The sequence below is a fragment of the Wyeomyia smithii genome, chromosome 2 (genome assembly GCF_029784165.1).
Source record: "Wyeomyia smithii strain HCP4-BCI-WySm-NY-G18 chromosome 2, ASM2978416v1, whole genome shotgun sequence".
Classification (NCBI taxonomy): domain Eukaryota; kingdom Metazoa; phylum Arthropoda; class Insecta; order Diptera; family Culicidae; genus Wyeomyia; species Wyeomyia smithii.
The window spans coordinates 52,603,578-52,628,259 of NC_073695.1; the positions used below are offsets into that span (position 1 = coordinate 52,603,578).

The 24,682-nt window shown below is 38.8% G+C and overlaps 1 protein-coding gene across 4 annotated transcripts in view; it reads left to right on the forward strand.

Annotated features, from left to right (window-relative positions):
* The window catches only part of LOC129724098 (homeobox protein orthopedia), a 114,580-nt gene extending 99,971 nt beyond the window's left edge, over positions 1–14,609 (forward strand). For 2 of the 4 annotated variants that reach the window (XM_055678721.1, XM_055678724.1), the window contains exons 5-8: positions 12,432–12,566; positions 12,759–12,884; positions 12,967–13,196; positions 13,255–14,609. In XM_055678721.1, the coding sequence (XP_055534696.1) occupies positions 12,432–12,566; positions 12,759–12,884; positions 12,967–13,196; positions 13,255–13,449 (686 nt within the window). In that variant the 3' untranslated portion in view covers positions 13,450–14,609. The remainder of the gene's footprint in view (positions 1–12,431; positions 12,567–12,758; positions 12,885–12,966; positions 13,197–13,254) is intronic. The other 2 variants (XM_055678723.1, XM_055678725.1) reach the window with 2 other exon arrangements.
* Positions 14,610–24,682: the final 10,073 nt, after the last annotated feature.

Consider the following 24,682-nt stretch of genomic DNA (forward strand, 5'->3'; position numbering starts at 1 on the left):
CAACCCCTTGAACCACGGGTTCGTCGACACCTTGGGGATTATGGAATGTAACCACCTTCCCAGTTCCCCTCTGGTCCAAGCATTTTGCCAACTGATGATCGTATTCTGACGTACATATGAGAAAAATTCATTAAAGGCAATTGGTCTTTCATAAATTCCACCGTTTGTTGCGCCCACCTTAGCCAAAGAGTCCGCTTTCTCATTGCCCGGTATCGAGCAGTGAGAAGGGACCCACGCTAAGGTAATCTGAGTAGATTTTTCGGATAAAGCACTCAGATTTTCCCGTATTTTCCCCAGGAAATACGGAGAGTGCTTAACATCTTTCATCGATCGGAGAGCCTCAATGGAAATGAGACTATCCGTAAAGATGAAATAATGGTCCGTGGGCATTTTTTCGATGATCCCTAGGGTGTACTGAATTGCAGCTAATTCTGCGACGTAAACAGAAGCAGGATTATCGAGCTTATGGGAGACGGTTAAATTGTTATTGAAGATACCGAAGCCAGTGGACACCTCGATAAGTGATCCGTCAGTGTAGAACATATTGTCGCAGTTGATGTTTCGATATTTATTGGAAAAAATTTTGGGGATCTGCTGCACGCGTAAATGATCCGGGATTCCACGAGTTTCTTCTATCATGGATGTATCGAAAAACACAGTAGAATCAGAAGTGTTTGATAAGTCGACACGATTTGGAATATTCGAAGAAGGGTTAATATTTTGGGACATGTGAATGAAATACAATGTCATAAAACGGGTTTGAGAATCAAGTTCGATTAACCTTTCAAAATTTTCAATCACAGGACAGTTCAAGACCTCACATTTGATTAGAATACGAGAAGACAGGCTCCAAAAGCGGGTTTTCAAAGGTAGAACTCCAGCTAAGATCTCCAAACTCATCGTATGGGTCGATTGCATGCAACCTAAGGCGATACGCAAACAACGATATTGTATTCGCTCCAGTTTGATCAAATGAGTGTTTGCTGCGGAGCGGAAGCAGAAACACCCGTACTCAATAACAGACAGTATCGTTGTTTGGTAAAGCCTTATAAGGTCTCCTGGGTGGGCTCCCCACCATTGTCCGGTTATTGTACGAAGAAAATTCACTCTTTGTTCAAATTTTTCATCAGATACCTCACGTGACAACCCCAGGTGCCTTTAGAGTCGAACCAGACACCAAGATATTTGTGTACCAAAACCTGAGAAATCGTTTTACCCATTAATTGTGTTTGAAGCTGAGCAGGTTCATGCTTCCTAGAAAAAACTACTATCTCAGTCTTCTCCGGAGAGAATTCGATACCTAGCTGTAAAGCCCAAGCAGACAAATTGTCCAAGGTATCTTGCAATGGTCCTTGCAAATCGGCAGCTTTGCCTCCTGTAACAGAGATTACACTGTCGTCTGCAAGTTGTCTTATCGTGCATGAATTTGCCAGACATTCGTCGATGTCATTTACATAAAAGTTGTAAAGAAGGGGGCTTAAACATGAGCCCTGGGGAAGACCCATGTAGCTAATGCGAAAAGTTGCCAAATCGCCGTGCGTAAAATGCATGTGCTTTTCGGATAGCAAATTGTGCAAAATATTGTTCAAAATTGGAGAAAATTCTTGTCGGTGAAGTTTGCCCGAAAGAATGTCAATAGAAACGGAATCAAAAGCCCCCTTAATGTCCAAGAACGCAGACGCCATTTGTTCTTTGCGAGCATACGCCAGCTGAATATCTGTTGAAAGCAACGCAAGACAATCATTCGTCCCTTTGGCACAGCGGAAGCCAAATTGAGTATCTGATAGTAGACCATTTGATTCGACCCAATGGTCTAAACGACGGAGTATCATTTTTTCCATCAATTTCCGGATACAGGATAGCATTGCAATCGGCCTATAAGAGTTGTGATCAGAAGCTGGTTTCCCTGGTTTTTGGATGGCGATCACCTTCACTTGCCTCCAATCCTGCGGTACAATGTTTTGCTCCAGGAACTTATTGAACAAGTTCAACAAGCGCCTCTTGGCATTGCCGGGTAGATTCTTCAACAAGTTGAATTTGATTCTATCTAACCCAGGCGCGTTATTGTTACAGGACAGGAGGGCAACTGAAAATTCTGCCATCGTAAAAGGTGATTCTATCGCGTCGTGGCCCAGAGACGCATCGCGAACAATGTTTTGCTCAGGAACAGAGTCCGGACATACTTTCCTGGCGAAATCAAATATCCACCGACTTGAAGACTCCTCGCTTTCGTTGACCGTTACGCGATTCCGCATTCTTCGGGCTGTGTTCCAAAGAGTGCTCATCGATGTCTCCCTCGACGTCTCGTTCACGAACCGACGCCAATATCCGCGTTTCTTTGCTTTAGCCAGGCTTTTAAGCTTGGTATTAAGCTCTGAATACCGTATATAGTCGTCGGGTATACCTCCCTTCTGGAAGGCCAAAAACGCGTCGGATCTTTGCGTGTAGACATCGGAGCACTCTTTGTCCCACCACAGAGTTGGAGGCCGCTCTTTGATCGTTACGCCGGGATATTTCTTCGTTTGGGCTTGCAACGCGGCGTCGAGGATTAAGCCCGCGAGGAGGTTGTATTCTTCAAGTGGTGGGTGATGTTGAATCGACTCAACCGCTTTTGAAATCATTTCCTCGTATAACTTCCAATCGACATTCCGTGTGAGGTCATACGGAATGTCAATTGGTCGCATGCGAGTTGAACCGTTAGTAATTGAAATAAGAATAGGCAGATGGTCGCTACCGTGAGGATCGAGGATTACCCTCCATGTGCAATCCAACCGTAGCGACGTCGAACATAAGGATAGATCCAAAGCGCTTGGGCGCGCTGGAGGTTTCGGGATACGTGTCATTTCGCCGTTGTTTAAAATAGTCATGTCGAAGTCATCGCAAAGGTTATAGATTAAAGAGGAGCGGTTATCATTGTAAGGGGAACCCCAAGCCACACCATGAGAGTTGAAGTCTCCCAAAATCAAACGTGGCGAGGGAAGAAGTTCTATTAAATCAAAGAGCAGCCGTTGCCCAACCTGTGCTCTGGGAGGAATATATATTGAGGCAATACAAAGCTCTTTACCTTGTATTGTCATTTGACATGCGACAACTTCGATGCCTGGAATCGAGAGGGAGGTTAATACGATACAAAGAATAGCACTTTTTAATCCCTAAAAGTACTCCTCCATATGGGGTGTCTCGATCAAGGCGAATAATATTAAAATCATGGAAGTTGAGATCAATATTTGAAGTAAGCCAAGTTTCACAAAGGGAAAATGCATCGCATTTGTTTTTATTTATCAAAACTTTAAACGAATCAATTTTTGGTAAAATACTTCTACAATTCCACTGTAAGACAGAGATAGAATCCTTCATATACGCAGTTGAATTAGGCATCGAAGGATACAATCGCTGCAAGGAGGGGCCATTGGGCAGTCAACTGCTTCAAAAACGATCTAACTGTTGGGAGAAATGCTGTAAGAAAAATTTTAATTGGATCGGGTACATTGAAAGTTTCAAAAATCCAGTCCACAATGTCAGAAAATTTCACTAATCCAGAGTTTGTTTCATCAACTGGGAGTGCAAAAGGAACAACTGAGGTTTTAGATGTTCCATGGCAGTGCTGGGAACTCCTTCTGGGACTTTAAATTTGCAAGCCGAGGAGGAGTTTGCTTCGGTTTTTCCGCAGCACTGTTTGGTTTGCTTGTAACTTTCATTTCACTTTGGGAAATCTTAGGACCTTTTCGGGGAAGTTTAGGAGAGGAAATATTTTTCCTCTTTCTAGACTCCCCAGGATTGGCGTAAGATGTTCCTGCTGGTGAATCGTCAGAATCGGTTTCATCAGAGGACAACAGATCATAAGGGTTTGATGTAATGGGAGAAGTGGTAACGGTCTTCTTCAGCATCTCAGCGTAAGAACGCTTTGAACGCTTTTTGAGAGACCTCTTTATTTTATCCCTGCGCTGCATGTACACCGCACATGTCGAGAGTTCATGCTGACTCTCCCCACAGTGAATGCATTTTTCAGCATTTTTACTGCAGGAATCATCCGCATGATTCTCCCCACACTTGCCACAACGTGCCTTATTGCAGCAGTAGGCGGCGGTGTGGCCTAACTGCTTACAATTCAGGCAGTTCATGACGCGAGACACATATAATCGCACAGGGAGACGAACCCGGTGGATCGAGACGTGGCTTGGTAGTGCTGACCCGGCGAACGTAACTCGAAACGAGTCTGACGGAGTGTATTCTGTTTTGCCACCGATGATCGATGCTGACCGCAATTGCTTGCAGTCGAGCACCTTTACATCGGGACAGGTTTTGTTCTTAAAGCACCCATTGGCACTTTTCAGTATACACTCGACGGACAGACCAAATCGGTTATGACACCGTCGATCTCCACGTCTCGTGCGGGTATGTAAACGCGATACTCGCGTGTGAAGAGCTCAGAGCAAGCTATATCGTTGGCCTCTTTCAGGTTACTGACCACGACACGGAGCTTGTTAGGCCGGACCTTGGAAATTTCGGTCACGCCCTTGTACTCCTTCGTCAGGTCTTTAGAATCTACATCCATCCCGCTAAGTCTAGCGCACTAGCGCCGACAAGAGCACGTACCTTTTTACTTCTCCCTTCCAGTAAGGTTGGTTGTCCGATCGTTCGAAGTTGCAGCCGTTACAGCCAGCAGCACCAATACAGCAGCACCAAACAGCCACCAGCAGCGAGCCAGGTGTGAGATCACTTCACTCAGCGATACAACTCACTGTCAACTGATGGCTTCTTCTTTTTCCTCTTTTGTGTCTCGTCCACTGCTGTAGCACAATTCAGCCAGCAGCCAAATCGGCTTACGCACCAGCTGGTAGTCACGATGCGAAACAGTTGCACAAAGGCGCGACCTTGAACCCGGATTTATTTCACTCGACCAGGCAAACAATGCCAACACTTGTTCACACGTCTTTTGTTTTATATTCTATCGGAGCGATCACCGATCACACGTCCGATACTGATGCGTGTTCGGCACAGAATGTCAAGCCCGATGATGAATCGATATCAAAGAGTGTTTTGATATGAATGAACGATGCCACCATCCTATTGAACACGGCGTTGTTTTGGACAGCGCATTTCTGGCACTTTTGATCAAATGGGGTGGGTCGTAAAACAATGCAATCGTTTTTCCATCAATGTCGATCAGTGGCAACGCTGCTGTCGCTCCAACTTCGCGAGCCATTTCCAAGTTAGTGCTAAATTGATCTAAGGTTAGAACCAATGGAATATAGCCGCTATTTCTAACTGCGCGTTTGCATTGTTTAATCAATTTAAATTGTAGGCTGCCATCCAAATTGTTATGTGCAAGAAAATACGCGATGGGCTGTATGTACACGCAAAACTTTTCCTTATTACTTTAGAAGCAATAGCGCAAAATTGCCTTTTAGGTAACAAACCTATTGCTTAAAAGGCAATAAAATTCTTCCCCAGTCAAGTAACAACACATACTGTAATATATTTAGCACGTGTTACGGGAGTACGACTATCTAATAATGGTCGTTTCTACCACATGCATGATTTTTTTCTGTCAAAAACTGCTCCCTTTCCATCTCAAGTAAAAAAAATCACACACCGTCGCATATGTTGCACATGTTACAAGTTTCTTCAATCTCCAATTCATCCGGAAAGCGTGTATTAGTTCGCTCGTTGTATGCATACGGAGTAGAGGAAGGATATGACAAGAGCTGCCAAGCAGCATTTTCCCCGTCATAGAGTATGCAAACGTTGATGATTTCAAAGACTTGAAATGCGTCTTTAAATGACATCACGATCTGTAAACAGCGTTAGAGAAAAACAAAAACATTCGCTCTCTTGCAAACTATCCAAAACACATACTCATTGGTTCATGGAAATTCATTTGCACCTGTTTGAAAATACAAAACTCGTGCCCATCCAGAACAATATTCGCAACTTTGGCAACTCTGTTCAGACAGTATAACATATTTTCATTTCAAGTAAACACTGGGGGACGAAACGAAAGTGTTTCTATTAGACATTTGAGATTGACGGATGAGATTCTCATTATGTGTGGATGAAGGGGACAAAAATGAATCTGGTCGTTGCATCAATACAAATGCGGTGAGTGAAGTCTTGCTAACACATGCATTGCGGTGCTTGGCTGTATGTTCTCCTACAGAAACACATACAAGCGTGTGCCCGTCATAATTTTTGTTACTTTTCGGTTATTACTATTTGTGTATAATGCGCAGTCATAAGACACAATAAGTAATAAAAAATTGCCCTCCAGTAATAAAATGTTCCCCGTTTGCGTTGGGTGTATTATAAATGGAAGATATCAATTAATATTCGTATAATATTTTATGTAGAAATACCTGCTTGAAGTTTTTGTAAAGACCAGATATCATGATAACTATAGCCTCCGTGGCTGATTGTGCAGGATTTTTTTTTAATACGTCGAGAAACTCCGTCATTTGGAAAGCCGTAAAACATATCAGCTTTGGCGCAATATGTAAGTTCGGGTTTTATGGACATGCCATCGCAGTATAAAGTTTTGATAAGACACTTTTTATCTTTGTTTCTTTTAGCCTTTTTTTTATCCTGTCTAGAATTTGCAGGTTTATTTCTGGTTTAATGGGAATATTTTTGTTATATTGATGCACGGTGTTTTTGTGGGGCAAGTGAATTTTCCTAGAACGCTGAAGATATCGGTAGGTGTGGGGACCACTCAAATAAGCTCCCGCAGCGAATCGTTTAGTTTCTGAATCGTATCTTCGGGCATGTGGCTTACGGTTAACGTTAATCAACGAATCGAAGATCACAGGATTCAGTTTGACTTGCACTCCAAGCCGCTCGTTTGCAGTTTCTAGTTTTCGTTGTGTTTTAGCCTCGCGTCGCAACAGAAACGCAAGGCGTTTAAACTTCAGTGAGATTTCTAATCGACGTTTACTGGTTTGCTTGTGAATAAACAATTGGCGACGCGAATCATTCAATTTTAGCAATAGCTGTTTTTTGAAAATTTGGTTCACTTTTAATGATTGTTCCAACTAAAGAATGCGTGCTTCGCGTGCATCATTATTTAATTCAAACGATACTTTGGAACTTTGGAACAGGCAAACCCAGAATTTAGTTTGCTAATTGTTGAGCTGATTTGTTGGCCGTTTGGAGACCTTGGGCTGTTCAATTGACTTTCCGGAGTATTATACAGGGGAATCTCCATTGTTCCCCTGTTGCTCCATTCCAAGAAAACCACATCATCCTCGATGAACTGAATATCGAACTCAAAGTCAAAATTTAAATTTGATGAACTATCGGAAACAGCATTTGATGCTTCTCCCAGTGAAGCTTTTGGTAAAACGGTCGGAGAAACTTTGTCATTGATTTGGGTTTTCCTACATTCGAAGAATTCCTTATCCTCCTCGATGTACTGAATATCGGATTCAACATACGAACTCACAGTTTCAATCTGTCGGGAATAGCATCTGGATGCAACCTGTTTAAGCAAATTAGTAAAATTGTACTGAATTTTGACCACTATATTTGTTGTTCATTACCCTCTATGTTTTTGTTTGCATCACGAAAAGATCTTGATGCAAAATGCTCCGAACACACTTTTTTTTTCGCGAATCCCTCTGGACCATGAATTAGAAATGTTTCCGTGGCATGGACTGACTGGCATGCTTCAACCCACTCGGAGCATCTATATAATAAGATTTTTTCCGCCAAAACTTCAACTGGGTAAAAGAAAGCAACAGCAAATCGATATTTACAATGCATTGCTTTTCGGAACACTAAAAAAGGACACGTTGCGTGCTGCACCTGGTCCGTTACCTCGGTAATTAAGACAGGAAGTAATTTCGCACTTCCAACCCATTGCAATAAAAACGCGACGAAAAAAGAACAAAACAAAACAATGTTTTCGTCTCAAATTTGACAGATGTGAGCAACCCACGATTGACCTGAACTAACAGAACGAAGGGTGTTTGTAAAATGACAGTTACAAAAGTTTACACAATAAAGTTACTTTAGCTTGGATGTCTGTTCTCTGTGCTACTACTGATGCTGTCGCTATCGCGCAAAAGCAGCAACAGTTGACCTGACCACTACCGCACAGTGGGGCAAATCGGTCTATTGGTGCGACAAAACCTCATAACTCCTTAATGGTTGTTTCAACAGTGTTCATCTTGTCTTTAGCAATGTTGTTCAGCATAAAAATATCTTTATGAAAAATGTGTTAAAATAGCTTTGATTCTCTTCTTACAGATGGCGCTGACATCTATTTTCTGAATAAATGGTGCTAGCCATTTTGTTTCTTCGAAAAACTTTTTCATATCATCAATTGACATAAAGTTGTCGAAAACAATAAAATTGTAGGATTGACCGTTAACGAGATATAACTATTTTCATTATTCGCAGAACAAAACCCCATAACTCCTCAAATCCAAGTCATAGAATATTGGTGTCCTTGGCAAAGTTGTTCGAATGATTGTGATCGATCTTTAATGTTTGGTCTAGATCAGTTTATACTTATCTAGACCACTTTATTCCGTAAAAAGCGCAACAACTTTTTAAGTTCATGTTATAAAGGTCTCAAGTGTCACGCGAAGTTGATCAACTGTATACGATTTACCATTTTGCACATCATGTTTTGATCTAGAGAACTTTTCTCATCTAGAAAACTTTATTTTAATGGAATATAATTTCTATCTTCTTAAATTCAAAGCAAGGAGGTTTGGCATTTTCAGGAGAATTTTTTGGCAGGATTCCTTGTACATTTATGTACAACATGCATTGCTCTAGATTACTATTTGATTTAGATCGCTCAATTTTGAAAGTGGAATTTTCGATGCTACTCAAGTCTAAGCGATTTAGTGTCCTTGGATCAGTTGTTAGGAACGTTTAATTATTTGGATCGTGGTTTATCGTCATGCCTAAAATGGTTTAAGTCACTCTTTTTCACACGCATAAACATACACATATTCTAAACGTATTAAACGTATCAAACGTACAAAAATGATTAGATTCTAATAGGTGATAGAAACGTTTATTCATCGTCTTCTATTCATTTTCAATGTAAAGCAGTTTCACGACAACTTTTTTTTGTTTCGCGGGAATTAGTTAAATCAAAGTTTGTTCCTAAACTGGACAAATGGGATCAGATGCAACCAAAATACCGTTCAATACATTTTGCATGGTGTCAATTCTGCTGGACTTTTGACTGTGTGCTTCACGAATTTGTAAAAATGTGATGTCGTCATAGAGCGCTGCCGCGAAACGCATAGTTTATACGTAAAAAACATGCTGTACCAAAAATCAAATAACTTTTGAAGCGGCAGCTAAAGTTGGGTTTTTCGAATGGCTGAGACTGAAATCTTTGAATTTGAGAAGAATATAGAGATGATACTCACTGTTAAATAATTTTTTTTAATGTTTGAAATTAGTGAAAAGTTGAGTTTTTTATCTGTGTGAAACGTTGTGCTCAATCGTGGCATGGTAAGATATACTTATCTATCTAAGTTTTTTTTCCTTAATAATAACGCATATTGAAGATATTTCATGCATAATATTATTATTATTTAGGAGAACCTGCATTTTGTAGGGTGGTAAAGATGATCGAAATATTTTTTTTTTGATTTTCTCAAATCCCCAACTTCTCCTACCTCACAATGTACTAAAACATGCGAATTCTTCACAGCCTATGCTTGATTCTTGGTCTGTTGGCATTCCAGTTTGTGCAAAATATCGGTTTTGAATCAAATTACGGAAAAAAATTAGGTTTTTCCCCGCTGCTACTGTCCGCTGCCACTGCTGCTGCTGCTGTTAAGTAAGGACTGTCGCAGGTGCTGTCCAAAATAATTTTGTCGACTGTGCTTGGGAAAGTAAGCATTAGGCGACCAATCAGAGGCCGTATTTTGCGTTTCAACAAGGCCCTAAATTTTCAATAGTACAATAGTTCGAATAATCAAATTACACTTGTGCTTTTGGACGGGTGTATCAAAGATTTCTCAATCGATTGCTGCACGAACGAAGGAAATCCATTGAAAATTAACCGCCTATTAGCATTTGAATTTGGACATTTTTTTCCGTTTTTATATTTTCATTTCACATCCCTATGTAGCTGAACTCCCTGAGAAACGTGGTTCTACGTCAAAATAATATGTTTGTTGGTCGTATTTTTTTGTGATGTGAAAAAATATCGATTCCGTCAACTGGGAACTTTGATCAGCAGGGTGACTTGGATCACTCAACCACTTTTTTTTTTGAATTTGTGAAAAAGATCGCTCGTAGTGCTTGAGATTTGTCATAATCTCCACTGATTGTATTAAGATATGTTTCATCTCTATTTTCCTCTTGAATATTTCTCAGTATTTTTCGGTTCGACGGAATCTGGTGGCAATTGGATAAGTTGATGTCCTTTCTGATCGCCAAATTCAAATTTGTTTTTGCTGATTAAATTGCATGGAATCTGCGAGCGGGAAACTCATATTTTTATAACGAACAAGACGATGAACTCAACGGTACACAAGCAAGAGTGCCTCAAAAAGTGAGTTCTACTGTTCAGTAAGGCACACACAGGTCCGGTTTTAGGACAGAAGGTGATAAGAGAAACCAGAAATAATCCAAAGTTCTGTCAAAGTGATAGCCCTCTCTGAATGGCGAACCTTACTGAAGAGACATGTCAAGAGGGCGGGAAAACATGGCGTCATTTGCTGTCCCTATCTCTCTACTTTCGTAGCGCTCTTATTGAAAAACCCTTAAGAAACAAATAGTATAAACGGAAAATATCAATCAATTGAAGCTCGGCCAAACTAATAAAAGTCAATAGTAAGCTGTAGAAAATTTGCCAATCATACAATTTCGTTCCGAAAAACTGTGCAAAATTTATGCTCGTATATCTTTCGACGTCCATAAGCAAGCATCCTTTGTACTCTCAAGTGCATGTTTCAACTACCAGGGTTTACTTAAACGTCCTGTTAGGGTACTTACAGACATGGAAAGAACGGCAGCCTCCTCCTGGACGTATACTCCGGACAACACTATTGTTAGAATCATACGTTTATGTACGTTCGAATACATAATACACAGTTGGCTTGGTAAATTTGAATGCTTTGCGATTTTCGGAGCGGACCACATCGGGTTCTCGACGTGAGTGTGCAGAACTATTTTGCTTTTTTTTTGTCCTCCATTTAGATTAGAAAGCCTATAGAAAAGAGAGACGCCATGACACTCACTTCCGTTAAGCTCACACCAAAACGGCTGGAAGGCCTTTAAAGTTTCGAAAGTTTTGACGCAAAGTATTGCAATCAAGTTGCGATGAAAAAAGGGACTTACTAGTTTACGTAACAAGTTGTATGCAAGTACAATTAAAAAAAAAGAATTGTTAATGTTTTTCGAATCCCAGCTTTCGAGGTACGATGCTGGCCTAACAAGCCATTCATCGTAGGTTCGAGTCTTGACTCGGCAGAGACTGTTAGTGTTAGTAGGATCGTAGCGCTAGCCCCGCAATTGACCTGTACACTTAACGGTTGGCTGCGAAGTCTGTGTATAGTAAACAGAAGGTGAAGTTCCGAATCGGAATGTGACTTTAACACATATTAAATTTAAACATGTTTGATATACGCTTTACCGCCATACGGTTTCATTCCTGTTACGTGAGATGTGTTTGGGTCCCTAAACATATAATATTGAGAAAGTCACGCAAAATAACATCGCAAAGCTTATTTTGGCGGGGGAACCCGCCGTTTTGGTGTGACAGTTACCATAACGGTGAGTTCTACGTCTTCTCTCTATCCTATAGGCTGCCTGATTTAGATCGACTTTCTTCAAACTTCACGTATTACGATGAAACTTCCAGCACTAAAGGCGAATAGTTTCCATGCAACTAGCTGTCAAAGAATTTTAAATCCGACCACTAGGAGCGGTGCTCTCCAACTGACACCATTGCCATTGCGATGTCCAGCAATGTCCGTAATTAACAAATAGTTTATTCTAATATTCAAATAATTTATTATCATACACAAAGACACTGCTAAAGTGACGGTTTTTTGTAACTCTAAAAAATATCTTGCTAATATAAAACATTAGTGGATATAACTTTTCGAAACATGATATAATTATAACATGTATTTTCTCAAGTCGTTTCACCTGATTCGAAATTCACTGCACTCCAAATAAGTTCGCAACGAATGAACCTAGGAGTGAAATTTAAATAAGACATTTATCACCAATAAAATAGTAAATATGATTTACTATATCAGTCTGGTTAGAAATTACTTCTAAGGAGAAAACTATGTCTAACGGGAAATAAAACATGTAAATATATTTAAAAGAAAATAGAAACAACCTATTCGTTGTTTGAGCTGAAAATGCTCAAAACTGGAAGGGTTTGTAAAAAAACTTTAACCATCAATCAGTCATTCTCAAACGTTCTCTGTCTCGCTTCCTTACAGGTGCCCTCCTACCCTCGCACGGTTTGCCGCCCTTCGGAGCCAATATAACCAACATAGCGATGAGTGAAAGCTTATGCGGAACATCGATGTTCGGCGGCGATCGCTGGGGAGTGGGAGTCAACCCGATGACTGCTGGTAAGTTTTCCTGGGGAAAAAAGTTTAGAAATTTTCCATGTAATAAACAACCTCTTGTAACCTTTAACCCACTAACCACAACTCCGTTTCACTAATTGAACTCAAAATGTTTGTCCTGACTTTTTCTTCCCATCGCCAAACCTATCGCTTGCTAATGACTAACAACAATAACCGGTGACCGCAAAAATGCAGGATTCGGTCAGCTGAATCAAACCTCTTCCCTTTCGTCCTCGCTCAACAGTGGGTTAAACTCGGGAATCAATATCTCCTCCGCCATGGGAGCCGGCGGTTACCACAACTATGGACTGAACGCTTTGGGTAATTTGGCCACTTTTAGGATGGATTTGATTATCGAACGCGCAACACTCAGAGCTGCCATTTCGTCTATTTTAATTCCCAGATATTCCATTCGCAGGTGATACCATGATGTACCAGCACTCGGTAAGTGGCGTTGGTTGCACCGGAAGTTCACCCACCTCCACCCCGCCAAACATTAATGCTTGCTCGTCATCTACGCCACCACTAACCAGTGGACAACAGCAGCAACAGCAGCAGCAACAACAGCAGCAACAGCAACAACAGCAACAGCAAGGTGCTAGTCAGAATGATACCAACGCCAACGGAGATATGGTGAGTTATTTCATATCGCTAAGTTTCCATCGACTAAAGACAAATCTCAATTCCACAGTCGAGCCAACCAGGTGCCAATCAGCACAGCATCTCCAATTGTCAGGGTCTCGGCTCTGGCACTCCGGATGGGGACGATGACGTCTGGCGAGGTCACAGCATAGCCGCCCTGCGGAGACGCGCCTCGGAACTGAACCAGACGATGCCGTCGTATCTGCATGCGCACAATTATGACCACCACAACTCGGTGTATTGACTGGAGCTGTTTAAGTAAAAGGACGGAGGAGTGATTGTATCATACAGCGAATGACAGCACTAATCACATAAACTCACACCTAGAGGAACCGAGAGATGGATGGAAACTGTAACATTAAAATGCATACGTAACAGAGATGTAACGACGCTAAAATTGCCGTACCAGTATTATCTATTACTCAACTTTTAGTTTAATTCGCCCTGATAAGAAAATTTCTTGGGCGTTTAATTGCGCCTGGATTGGGGGCTTTTGTAAAGTAATCCAAGAATACGAGAAAATGTTAACTTAGTGATGAAGTTAACCATAACATTCCTTTCCTCTATTGCCCAGTAAAACAAAAAGAAAAGAAAAAACGATGTATACGATCTGTCAATAACAAGAAGTAGGCTAATAACAAGAAGTAGACTAAGACTTTTTTATTCCGTCTGTCAAGCGCAGACGGTTTCCGGCAAAGCAAAACGGAACTCTGCGAAACCAAGTATACGATTCGAGTGCATTCTCTGCCTACTGAGAGATTGGAAAAGAGCAAGAGTAAAAACTAAACAAAAAAGGGAAACTCTCGATAATAACAAGTTTGTGGTTACAAGTATACTATTCTACTCGTCAGCAAATCTATTTAAGACATACAAAATTCACAGCAAATGATGTTATCCTTGCAAGTAAAACGAAAATAAACGTAAAAAACTGCATTTAAAGCGTAAATTTTGCTGTAAATGCTGATACTTTGAAGTGTAAATAAAAATGAAAAATCAACCAAACTCTGATATAAGGAAAAGAAAGGGACAACAGTGTAATGCGTCTTATGTTTTTCACACAATCATTTTTCGTTATAAAGAAAAAAAGAGAGAATTTTAGTTTGTACAGAGGAAAATAGCTTCGCTGAAGATGCTCAGTTTCAATTCAGTTTTGTAAAAAAAAAGAGGAATTGCAAAAGACATGATAAATATAGTCGATTACGTTAGGTAAGCTAAATAATCGTGTAACAAGCGCAGCGCGATCAACATGTGATCCAGAATAGTGGACTAAAATGCATGATGAGCCCAGTGTATACGGAACGATAAACATTTCCAGTAAGCCAAGAAACTAAGAACCGATGTATGTTAGCAAAATATTACATTATTGATATCGAATAAAAATGGATAAAATACTTATGCTCTGTTGCTCGGAGGCCTTTTCTTCACTTCATTGAGTTTATTGACCAGCTTTCAATTTTGACTTAATTCAGTTCGGTTTTGGACGCCTTACACTAATTTGCTAATTAGCGACTCTAAATTTCTACTGACGAATTAGCGATTTCGTTGAGATTATAGCTATTCAACCATTTCTGTGAATTTTTGTATTCCTGCATTATTCGCCTCCATACGCCATTGTCACATACTCCGCCGAAGATGGTTCTAAGCACACGTCATTCGAAAACGGCTAGTGCTTTCAAGTCCTCCTTGAGCATTATCCATGTCTCGTGCCCGTATGGCGCACTTAGTACGCGGGCGAAGTTTGCTAGATCTAAACGTCTTATGGAGTCCGTAGTAGGCCCGACTTCCAGCAACAATACGTCTGCGGATTTCTATGCTGCAGTTGTTGTCTGACGTTACCAATGATCCGAGGAACACAAATTCGTCAACTACGTTACTGCCTATGTGAGCCCTTTCGCGCTCGGTTTCCCCTGCTACCAGGTACTTGGTCTCAGTCGTATTCACCTTCAATCCACTCTTTTCTGCGTTACGTTCCAGCTTGGTATACTGTTCAGCAACCGCCTAGAACATCCTCCCGACAAGGTCCACGCCAGGTGTTTATTGTAGTGCTGCTACCATCTATCGATCACCACACGTTCATCCGGTAAGATTCCTTCATCTTTATCCCGATACATGTCAGTTTGCGGCACAAAGCCTGCGAGGGGTGCCTTTTTTTTCTTGTACAATCGAGGTACGTGTTTCTTGAGAACGATAAGGCTGCTCCCAGCTCTTCCAGGCGGCGCTTTTTGTTTCGAAAAAGAAGGGTCTGCTGACTTCGTTTCTGTTTGTATCGACTCACGTTAGGACGCACAGTGGAGCAAATCGGTCGGTTGGTGCGACGAAACCTCAGAAAACCTTAACAGGTATTCTCGCAGTGTTCATGCATTATAAATTCAATTTTTTTTTTTCAAAAAATCATAACTTTTTTAGTTCGTATTTTACAATATTCTTATGAGCATTAAGACAATAATAAGCAGTTTCTGTGAGAAAAATTGAGATCTTTAAAAAGTAGATTTTTGTAGATATTTAATTTATAATAATTCTTTCAACTTTTTCTGAAAAAAAAATATTGTTTTCTCACGGTATATATTTTTTTAGAAACGACAAAAATACTATCTACAACTTTGCTGAAGACATAAATCAAACAAACCATTGTGGCTCAAATTAACAAAAATATTTCTTTTAAAATTCTCAACTTTTTTGTTTCTCATTTCACTATCACCAAATTTTGATAGATTGTGACAAACATTTTTGTCTTGAATGTGTGAAAAAATGAGTTTTTCAAAAAGTTACTGTTTGACATATTTAATATTTGTGACAATTTTGGAAATTTGGCCGAGAAAAAAAATCTGCAGTGTGTATATTTTTTTTTAGAACCGCAACCCACAGCAACAGAAACACCAGCATGAGTCTACATGAAGAAGTACAAAGTCTTAGCGAAATCGACATGCTAAATAAATATTTTTGTTTATTTTCCTGGGAATTGCGCATAGGCTTTGCAATTCCGGGAACAGAAAAATTGATTCCCGAGATTCCCGAGTTGCTCGAAAATTTCGTAAAATTCACCGTAGTTTCTTATGCAATAGTGTAATAAAAGTAACTACTCTATCAAAACGCGAAATTTACGTTGTCGAACTCTGAATCAGCACTGAAGTAATCATTACAAGAAACGAATATTTGCTTGAAATGACGGTTAATGTTAGTTTGCCTTTTAATAACGAATTGTTTGCTTTAATTATTTATCAAAAATATTTGCTAGGGTAATCGCTCCATTATTCATCTCAACAGCTTGATGTACCTATATTCATCTTATTTCTCTCATTTGTTCAATTTACCGTCAAATTTCTACAAATTTTTGAAAGTAAATCTATTTGCTACACGATTTTCTCAAGTGGCTGAAAGTTTTACGTTGAAAATATGGTAAAATTTGACGATAAATTGATCAAAAAGGCACGTTGAGATGAATATAGGTACTGAGATGAATATAGGAGCGGTTACCCTATCTTATTCAATAATAATAAAAATTAGGCAAATGTTTGCTTAGCCCAATAATCTTCTTTACTTGTTAGTTCACTACTGAGCGACAAGTTGTTGACTTTTTCTTTGTTTATTGATAAAAATTTTGTTAACCTGTAAATTGATAAAAAATTTGAAATTTGTTAATCAATACGACATAAGTATAAATAATAATAAAAAACTCAAAGTTAGTGTAACTTGGGTCGTGGTCGCGATTTCAACGTAAAATCATTTTTGCATGTTGATTTCGTAGGCATTCAAATACTCCAAAACTGGCTTATTTCAAGTGTATTAAACTGATTATTTAATATTCCATTGCTTCCTTCTAGTTTTCTGTCTTTCGCAGAAAACCGCTGAATGGCGAAAAAACGTTCCAGTTAATCAACCAATTTTTTACACGGAATCCTACTCTTCTAGCTCCAAAAGGGTTTGAAATATTGTTCTGTCAATAAAAATTAAATTCGCTACGCAGTTTTTTCAACGATCCGAACGTGTAATCAAAGATGACTAGAACAAAATACCTCACTCTTGCAGAATTCATCGGACATGATTGTCGCTGCGCGTGAGCAAAAGTCAAACTAATTTATACACTATTAATATGATGTACGCCAAAGTCGCTTTTACGCAGGGGATACGTGCCACGTAAAAAAAACCGCGTAAATTACGGAATCCGCGTAAAAAAACCGCGTGAATTCCGGAATCCGCGTAAAAAAAGGTGGAACATTTTTTTCAGTATCCATGTGGACGACTGTACGGTGCTACCATCCGAAAAATGATAATAAAGTGTACGAATGTTTAGTTCTAAAACATGAGACTTTCCGGAAGAATCAAGAATTATCGGCGCATCATTTAAAATTAAGCGTATCATCAGAACTTCCTGATAACAACTATGAGCACGCTCTACAGCCAAGTATTCAACTCTTTCTGAGGTTAATAAAGCAAAAATTGGGTACCCCGATTAGCGTGACCAAATGCACAATGGTTTTGAAACCTGGATTGCGATATATCAATCTTTAAGTTTTGGTAGAATGGGACCTGAAATCAAATATAACCCCTCAATATAAACCCCCACTCTGGCAGAAAATTTCACACTTTTCCTCGTACTTTGAAGTACAATAAATATGGCAATAGCATAAATTGCAAAAAATGACAATATCATTAACTCTCTAGTGCCCAGTGCTGCCTTTCGACGGTCTTCAGTTATACCTCTAAAAAGCTTTAACCAATACTTAAAAAATGTTTATAAAGCTTCATAGTGATTTTTTGGGAGTACGTCTAAAAATTAACTTGGGTACTAGAGGGTTAATCTGCATGTTATCTTAAGCGTCGAGCTGACCAAACTGCTACACCTTTTTCATATAGAATCTTGAACAGATGGCAGCACTAATCATCGGAAATCGGTCGTGTTCAAAATGTATGAAAAATATGGAAGTTAGGTATCATGTTCTAGTTATCTTTGGTGTAATGCCACAGCAAATATATTCGATGAAATAATGGGTGGAAAGGTTTTGTTGCCATTGAAGCAAACAGAGTTTCGAGCGAATATCTGCTATTGTGTAATAGTATAGCGTATATTGGCCCGAAGAAATATATTGCCTAAAATAGTTCGTACTAAATATACCAACTAAGACTCGTCTAATGCCTGCTGAACACTTAGTTTTCTCTTCAACAAACTGGAAAAGTGGGACACTACAGTTTCTACTGAAATGTAGCAAAAGCTGGAATAGGTGATTTGAAAGCACTCTAAAAATCAAACAACAGCTGTGATTAAGCGGAATTGAGTGAGTTTTTACAGAAGGAAATCACATTATTTGGGCTTAACGGAAAACTGTCAGCGGATCTGAAGCGATTGTTCGACTACATGAAGACCCTTAAACCTCCTGTTTTGCATATATTTGGTACAAAAATCGATCAAAAATGTCTGATGTTAACTTGAATATGTTCCGTTTTATAAATTTGTTTTTCAAGCGACATGCGAATGAAATTATGAACAATTTATTGATTTCAAATCTGATTTTTGCTAAGATTTTTTTTATTCCCGGTTTCCGGGAATTCCCGGGAAATGAGATTTTTCATTCCTGTTTCCTGGGAACATTGCAACCCCTAATTGTTTACCGCTTAGTATGCCCTTAAAGTTTATTTTACGTACTGACAAATGTCACGGATCGTGCTGATATTGATGATGCTTCTACGTGCATTATGTCAGCGGTTCCGTGCTTCCTGTCAAAATTTCATTCATGAACTAAGCTCAGAAACGTCTCGTAAAATGGTCTATGGCTTGTTTCTGCTTGCCTTTCCTAACACTTTTCTTAACAGCATGTTGCATACAATATTTAATGCAAGCAAAGATGACTAGAACAAGATACCTATCTTCCAGTTTTTTCATACATTTTACCCACGGCACAAGAATATTGAGATTAAGATGGCAGGACCATACAAGGATATTGAAAAAAATTGCTTCACCTTTCGCCACCTTGCCATCATCATCAAATTACCAGTGTAAAAATTAGTTCGACTTTTCTTTACGCGCAGCGACAATCGTCAGGTAACTTGTTGGAGTCATCTTCGATGCAAGTCAATTAATCTGGTAGAATCTTGACACGAATATTGCGAATCTTCGCTACAAACAGTGCTTGATTTCCTGATGCAGATTAGTGTAGATAATATTTAGAGAAACATGAAATACATATACCGGCTAAATAATTACGGTTCTTCAACTCGATTCTCTAGTCTTCAACTCGTAGACTCTAGTGATTGTCATGGTAATAGGCATCTTGAAAAGTTCATAGTTAAAATGTTGAAACTAACATAACAACGAGAGAAGAAGTTAAGTTTTTAGTTAAGGCAAAGATAACTAGAGCAAGATACCTGACCTCCAGTTGTTTCAAACATTTTGTCCACGAGACCTTTACAATGTTTAGTCCTGCCATCTGATGACTTAAATGCGCAGAAAACTGGTTATCAGCAAAATCGATTTATCATGCATGATCCGCAAAATAAAGATGAAAACTACACTCTTAAAAAATTGCGCCGAATTTCGGCATTGTTTGTGCCGAGATTTGGACAGCCGAGTGCTCGGCAACCTTCTCGGCTGAATCTCTTCTGCCGAGAATCTCGGAAAACCAATATTTGACAGATGTCATTTTATGCCGAGAATCGCGGTACACAGATGACTGTGCTCTAGGCAAATCCAGCCGAGGAGCGGCAAACCAGTCTAACGACCTTTCTGTTATATAAGCTAAATGTTCGGTACAGTAAAGAGCCGTTTTTTTCAGTGGAATCCAATCGCAGAGAATAGTATCGCTGTGGATTCGGTAATTTTCTTTCAAAAGATAAATTATGAGCACGATGAGTTTTAGTAAGTAAAGAAATTTATTCATATTAAATCTTGAATACATATCTTTATCTTGCTCGCCAGTAGGGCATTGAGCAAAGCATCTAGTCTAAAACTACGTCTAATGCCTATCCTTAAAACAAATACGTTATTGTATTCACACGATTTGAAACTACACTTGTTGAGTTTCAGCCACTTCCCACCAATCTGAACTACATTTTTCCGGCTACCGGATTGTAAACACTTGTAGTTTGCACAAATTTCAGTCGAACTTGTATCAGCTTCCTGTTTGCTCACACGTAACACGCATAAATTTGCATTAAGAAAAATGGCGGCAACTCGTTCATGAGAATGACACCTGTATTGCCGAAACACGGCAACAAGTAAAATTATGCCGAGATACCAGTCATGTTTTTGCTGACCTCGGCATCAACAGTATTTAACGATGAATTCGCCAAAAAATAGAGACGAGATTCGTCAAGCTTAGTTTTTTGGACGAAGTCTCGGCAAAATGATCTGAAGACTTTCGGCAACCAGCATTTTTTTGCTGAAATATCGGTTGAATCCAAAGTTGCCGAGTGAACTCGGATGTGTTTTTACCGAGCTCGAGATCCAGTTTAAATTGTGTAGATGGTAGCATCGTATAAGGATATTGTAAATTAGATGGCCGCACCGAGCAAGTATACTAAAAATTAGATGACAGGACCATATAAGGGTATTGAAATAAATTGCTTTACCTTTCGCTTGCCGTCATCATCAAAATACCAGTATACAAATTAGTTCGAATTTCGTTAACGCGCAGCGACAATCGTGTCCGTTGCATACTGCAAGAGTCAGATATCTTGTTCTAGTCATCTTGGATTCTTCTAAGTTCACACACTTAAAATAAAACACCGAATTCGGTGAAATTTTACAGGAATTTCAACAGCTGAACGTTCGGTGAAATCTTCGGTGTTTCCGAAAATTACCGAACAGTTTGTGAAACCACCAATCGAGTGGTCGGTAATTTTCGCAGCTTTTTGGTAATGTTCCAAACCGAGCAGCCAGTACAATTTACCGAAAGAAACTTTAAAAACGAACAAAAATACCGAACGCACCTGTAAAAAATACCGGTGGCAGAAAAAGTCGGTTATGATTGAGCCTGCCGGTACCGTCTAAAATCAAACTAAATTAACCAGATTACTTACGAAAAATGTTAGCGACTCTTACATCCTGTTTGAGTAATTCACCATTACCACTTTCCAAATTATAAATATCCTATGTTTACACACAACAACAATTAAAACAAATCAGTAGCACCAGTAGAAAATATTCGCGTCTTGCACGGTTGCACGTATGAGAAAAATGGCCACCACATTCACAATTTGGCATTTTTACAGGTTGCTCGGTAAAATGTTATACAGATTTCGGTGAATGTAAAATTAGGCAAATATTCTGGTAAAAATTAACAAAATTATGGTAAAACTTACAAATCTTACAGAACAGTCGTTAATTTGATGCTTTTTGCAGGAATACTGGTATTATCACACTTTTTCGATGGATTATTGTAAAAAAAATTACCGAACGACTTTTTTTGGATTAAGTGTGTAGAATCCTTAAAATAAAATCCGTGCGTTGCATTATACGGCTACAACGGGACTCGTTCAGCAGCCAACCAAAGTTTTTTCATCGTTTGTGGACCACTTTTTATTTTAATCACTAAACAAAATCACTTACTTTAATCACTAAACAAAATCACTTACTACACTACTTTAATCTTTCAAATGTTCACCTCAAATTTCCAAAACCAAGCTATAATTAGCAGAAATATATGAGATGAATTTTTGAAAAACTTAAATTTCATCTGTTTTCACTGCGTTAAAGAAAATCAAAAGTTGCCAAATCAGTTTCTGTTTATACGAAAAAATCGTACTGAAAACGTTGAATTATTTCGACATAATTGACATAAATGAACAATACTGCAGTGGTTATCTAGGTCACCAATTTCGCACGTAAACCAATACAGCGGATATCTAGGTAACCTATTACGACGGTTTGCGGCCTCGTTCATTCATGAAAGTGTGATTCATTCATAATTGATAGTGTGATGAATATGAAGGCGTCGTGAGATGAATAATTGAGATGAATATAAAAGTGTTGTGAAAAATGGTTTGTTTTACAAAATTCAGGATAAATTTAGCTAAGTTTACTAAATTTCCAATATTGGGCGATTCCATAAGAGCATGTAAGCGTATTTTGTTAATTTGTACAATGATTCCTTTGAAATTTGGTGCTTAATCTGTACATTCTTCGTGAATATCAGCTTAATGAGATAAATAATGGAACAGATACCCTATGTACATGAAACTAAAATAGAACAAAAATAAACCATTTCAGACAAATTTTCTAAGCCACGTGGTTTTGTTAATTAGTCATTCTTATTGCAGCAGCTATGATTTGTTTATTTCAACGATTCAAATGACGTCACTAAAATTGCCAAGTGGCTTGTCTATTATAGTCACTGTATATTTTACTAGTCTGGCGGAGTGGACTCGGGAACCAATTTAACCTGTCAAAACTTGAACCAGCCGTATAGAAACTCCAATGATTGGCTCCCGTTTTGACAATTTCAGTTGATTCCCGAATCCACTCCGTCAGACTAGTAAAATATACAGTGACTATTTTTTATGTAAGATTTGGACCACTGCGACCAATGTTTTGATCTTTTGTGGTATACAGTGACTATATATAAGCTAGTCTTGTTTCCGTGAACCGCAACATCACCGTGTATTGAAAGCTCTATAACTCAAGCCTTACTTCACTTTCATGGTGTCTACGTTACATGATGCGGGCGTTGACTTCTAGACCAAATGTTAATAGATGTTAGAAATATTTCCTCCAATGTTGATATTTGTTAAAATCAATATTAGGGTAGATAATATATTTTGGACATGCATATATTTTGGACAGGCTGGGGATATTATCAGCTTTTATTGCGTAATTAAAGCATGTAATCTCCATACCAGTATTCTAAACCAATATCTGAACTGTCGTTTTCAAGGCTGTATGGTAATCTAGACAAAATGTTTCAAAATTACAGAAAAAAATCATAATTTAAAATTTGTTGACTCAAGACTTCCATTTTTCAGTCAAAATCAAGAGGAAAACCGACTGTTCTTCAAGAAGCTATAAATCTGAATAAAACAGAAACACCGTCAAACTAGTTGACTTACCGCACTTCTATTAGGTTAACACACATTTTTGTTTAATTACTACTTTTAGAAAATCATTCAAAACTCTTAAATTTGTCCAAAATGTATTAAAAAAAATAAGAAGAAATATATTTTGGACATCATTTGAAACAAAAAAAAAGAGCGGCAAATTTCACATCGCCAGGCAGGCGCTTTGTTCATTTTGACAGCTTATTGTTTACCGTCTTTATCAGATTGAATTTACCTTGGTGTTATATAATCTCAAAAAGGATTACGCAATGAAAAACTACTCAGATTTTGAGGCTCTGTGAGTATTTTGAACCCTTATATCACTCCCCTCACTACGCCGCTGCATGTTTTTTTTTTTAAATTGAAAATGAATCGTTCAGTAGGTATCACTTAGACACTGGTGGTCAGTATACAAAAAAGGCGTTTGGTGAATAAAAATAATCCAAACGACATTTAGGTACAGAGTTTATATATATATAGGGATGCACTCGTGCGCGGTAGATTACAGTTTAGGAGGCGGGTGTGGTTGGTACTGGTCTTGAAAGTTTCAAATCTTGTCCACGTTGTATATCAATGGTTCCCTACTTTCAAGGGTAAGAAACATTTCACTAAATGCGTTATAATAAAGAAAAAAATATCAGATGTCCAAAATATATGCAAGAATATCTCAGGTGCCCAAAATATATTTTGGACAATGTCCACAATATATTTTGCCTGTCCAAAATATATTTAAAATACCTTTCGAAAATTATGTTCTATTAGAAACATCTCCGGATAATATTGTGGGGTGTCATGCTAATTTGATTAATGATACTTGTGGTATTGTTTGCATGCTTTCAGATACCATTTTTACGTTTGTTTGATAGAAATATTTACAATTTCATCTGAATGACTCCTTGCCTGTCCAAAATACATGATTTACCCTATTGTCTATATTTCTCCTCGAGTTATGTTTTAGTTTCTGAAAATCATTCCAGACGTCGCTTTTGAAGCACAAACCAACTGGACCGGTTAATGGTTCGTGTATCGGCTTTTTGTGCTTGAACTATGTTCCCATGTTCTTGAATGAACGAAAACGAATTAGGGATCATTCAAATAATACATAACGCGCTCAGGGGTGGGGGGTATTCAGCGAAGCGTTATATTGCATGTGGCAAACATGAAAAATTGCGTTACATGGGGGTGGGTGGGTATTGCCGAATTCCGCGTTATGTAATATTTGAATGGTTCCTTACACAGTGGTGATAGCAACCCTGAAGTTGCGATGAACGAAACGTCAACAGTAGCGATACCAGCTGTACTTCATAGACCTTCCTATCTGCGCTAGCATTAGTGGTCGATTTCACTAATACAAGTTTAATTTTGTTTGCAAATAATCAACACGCTGGTAGTAACAAAAAATTTCCTCCTGCCCCGTGCTTTTATTCAAGTTGTAAGCCGATTTTTAGTTT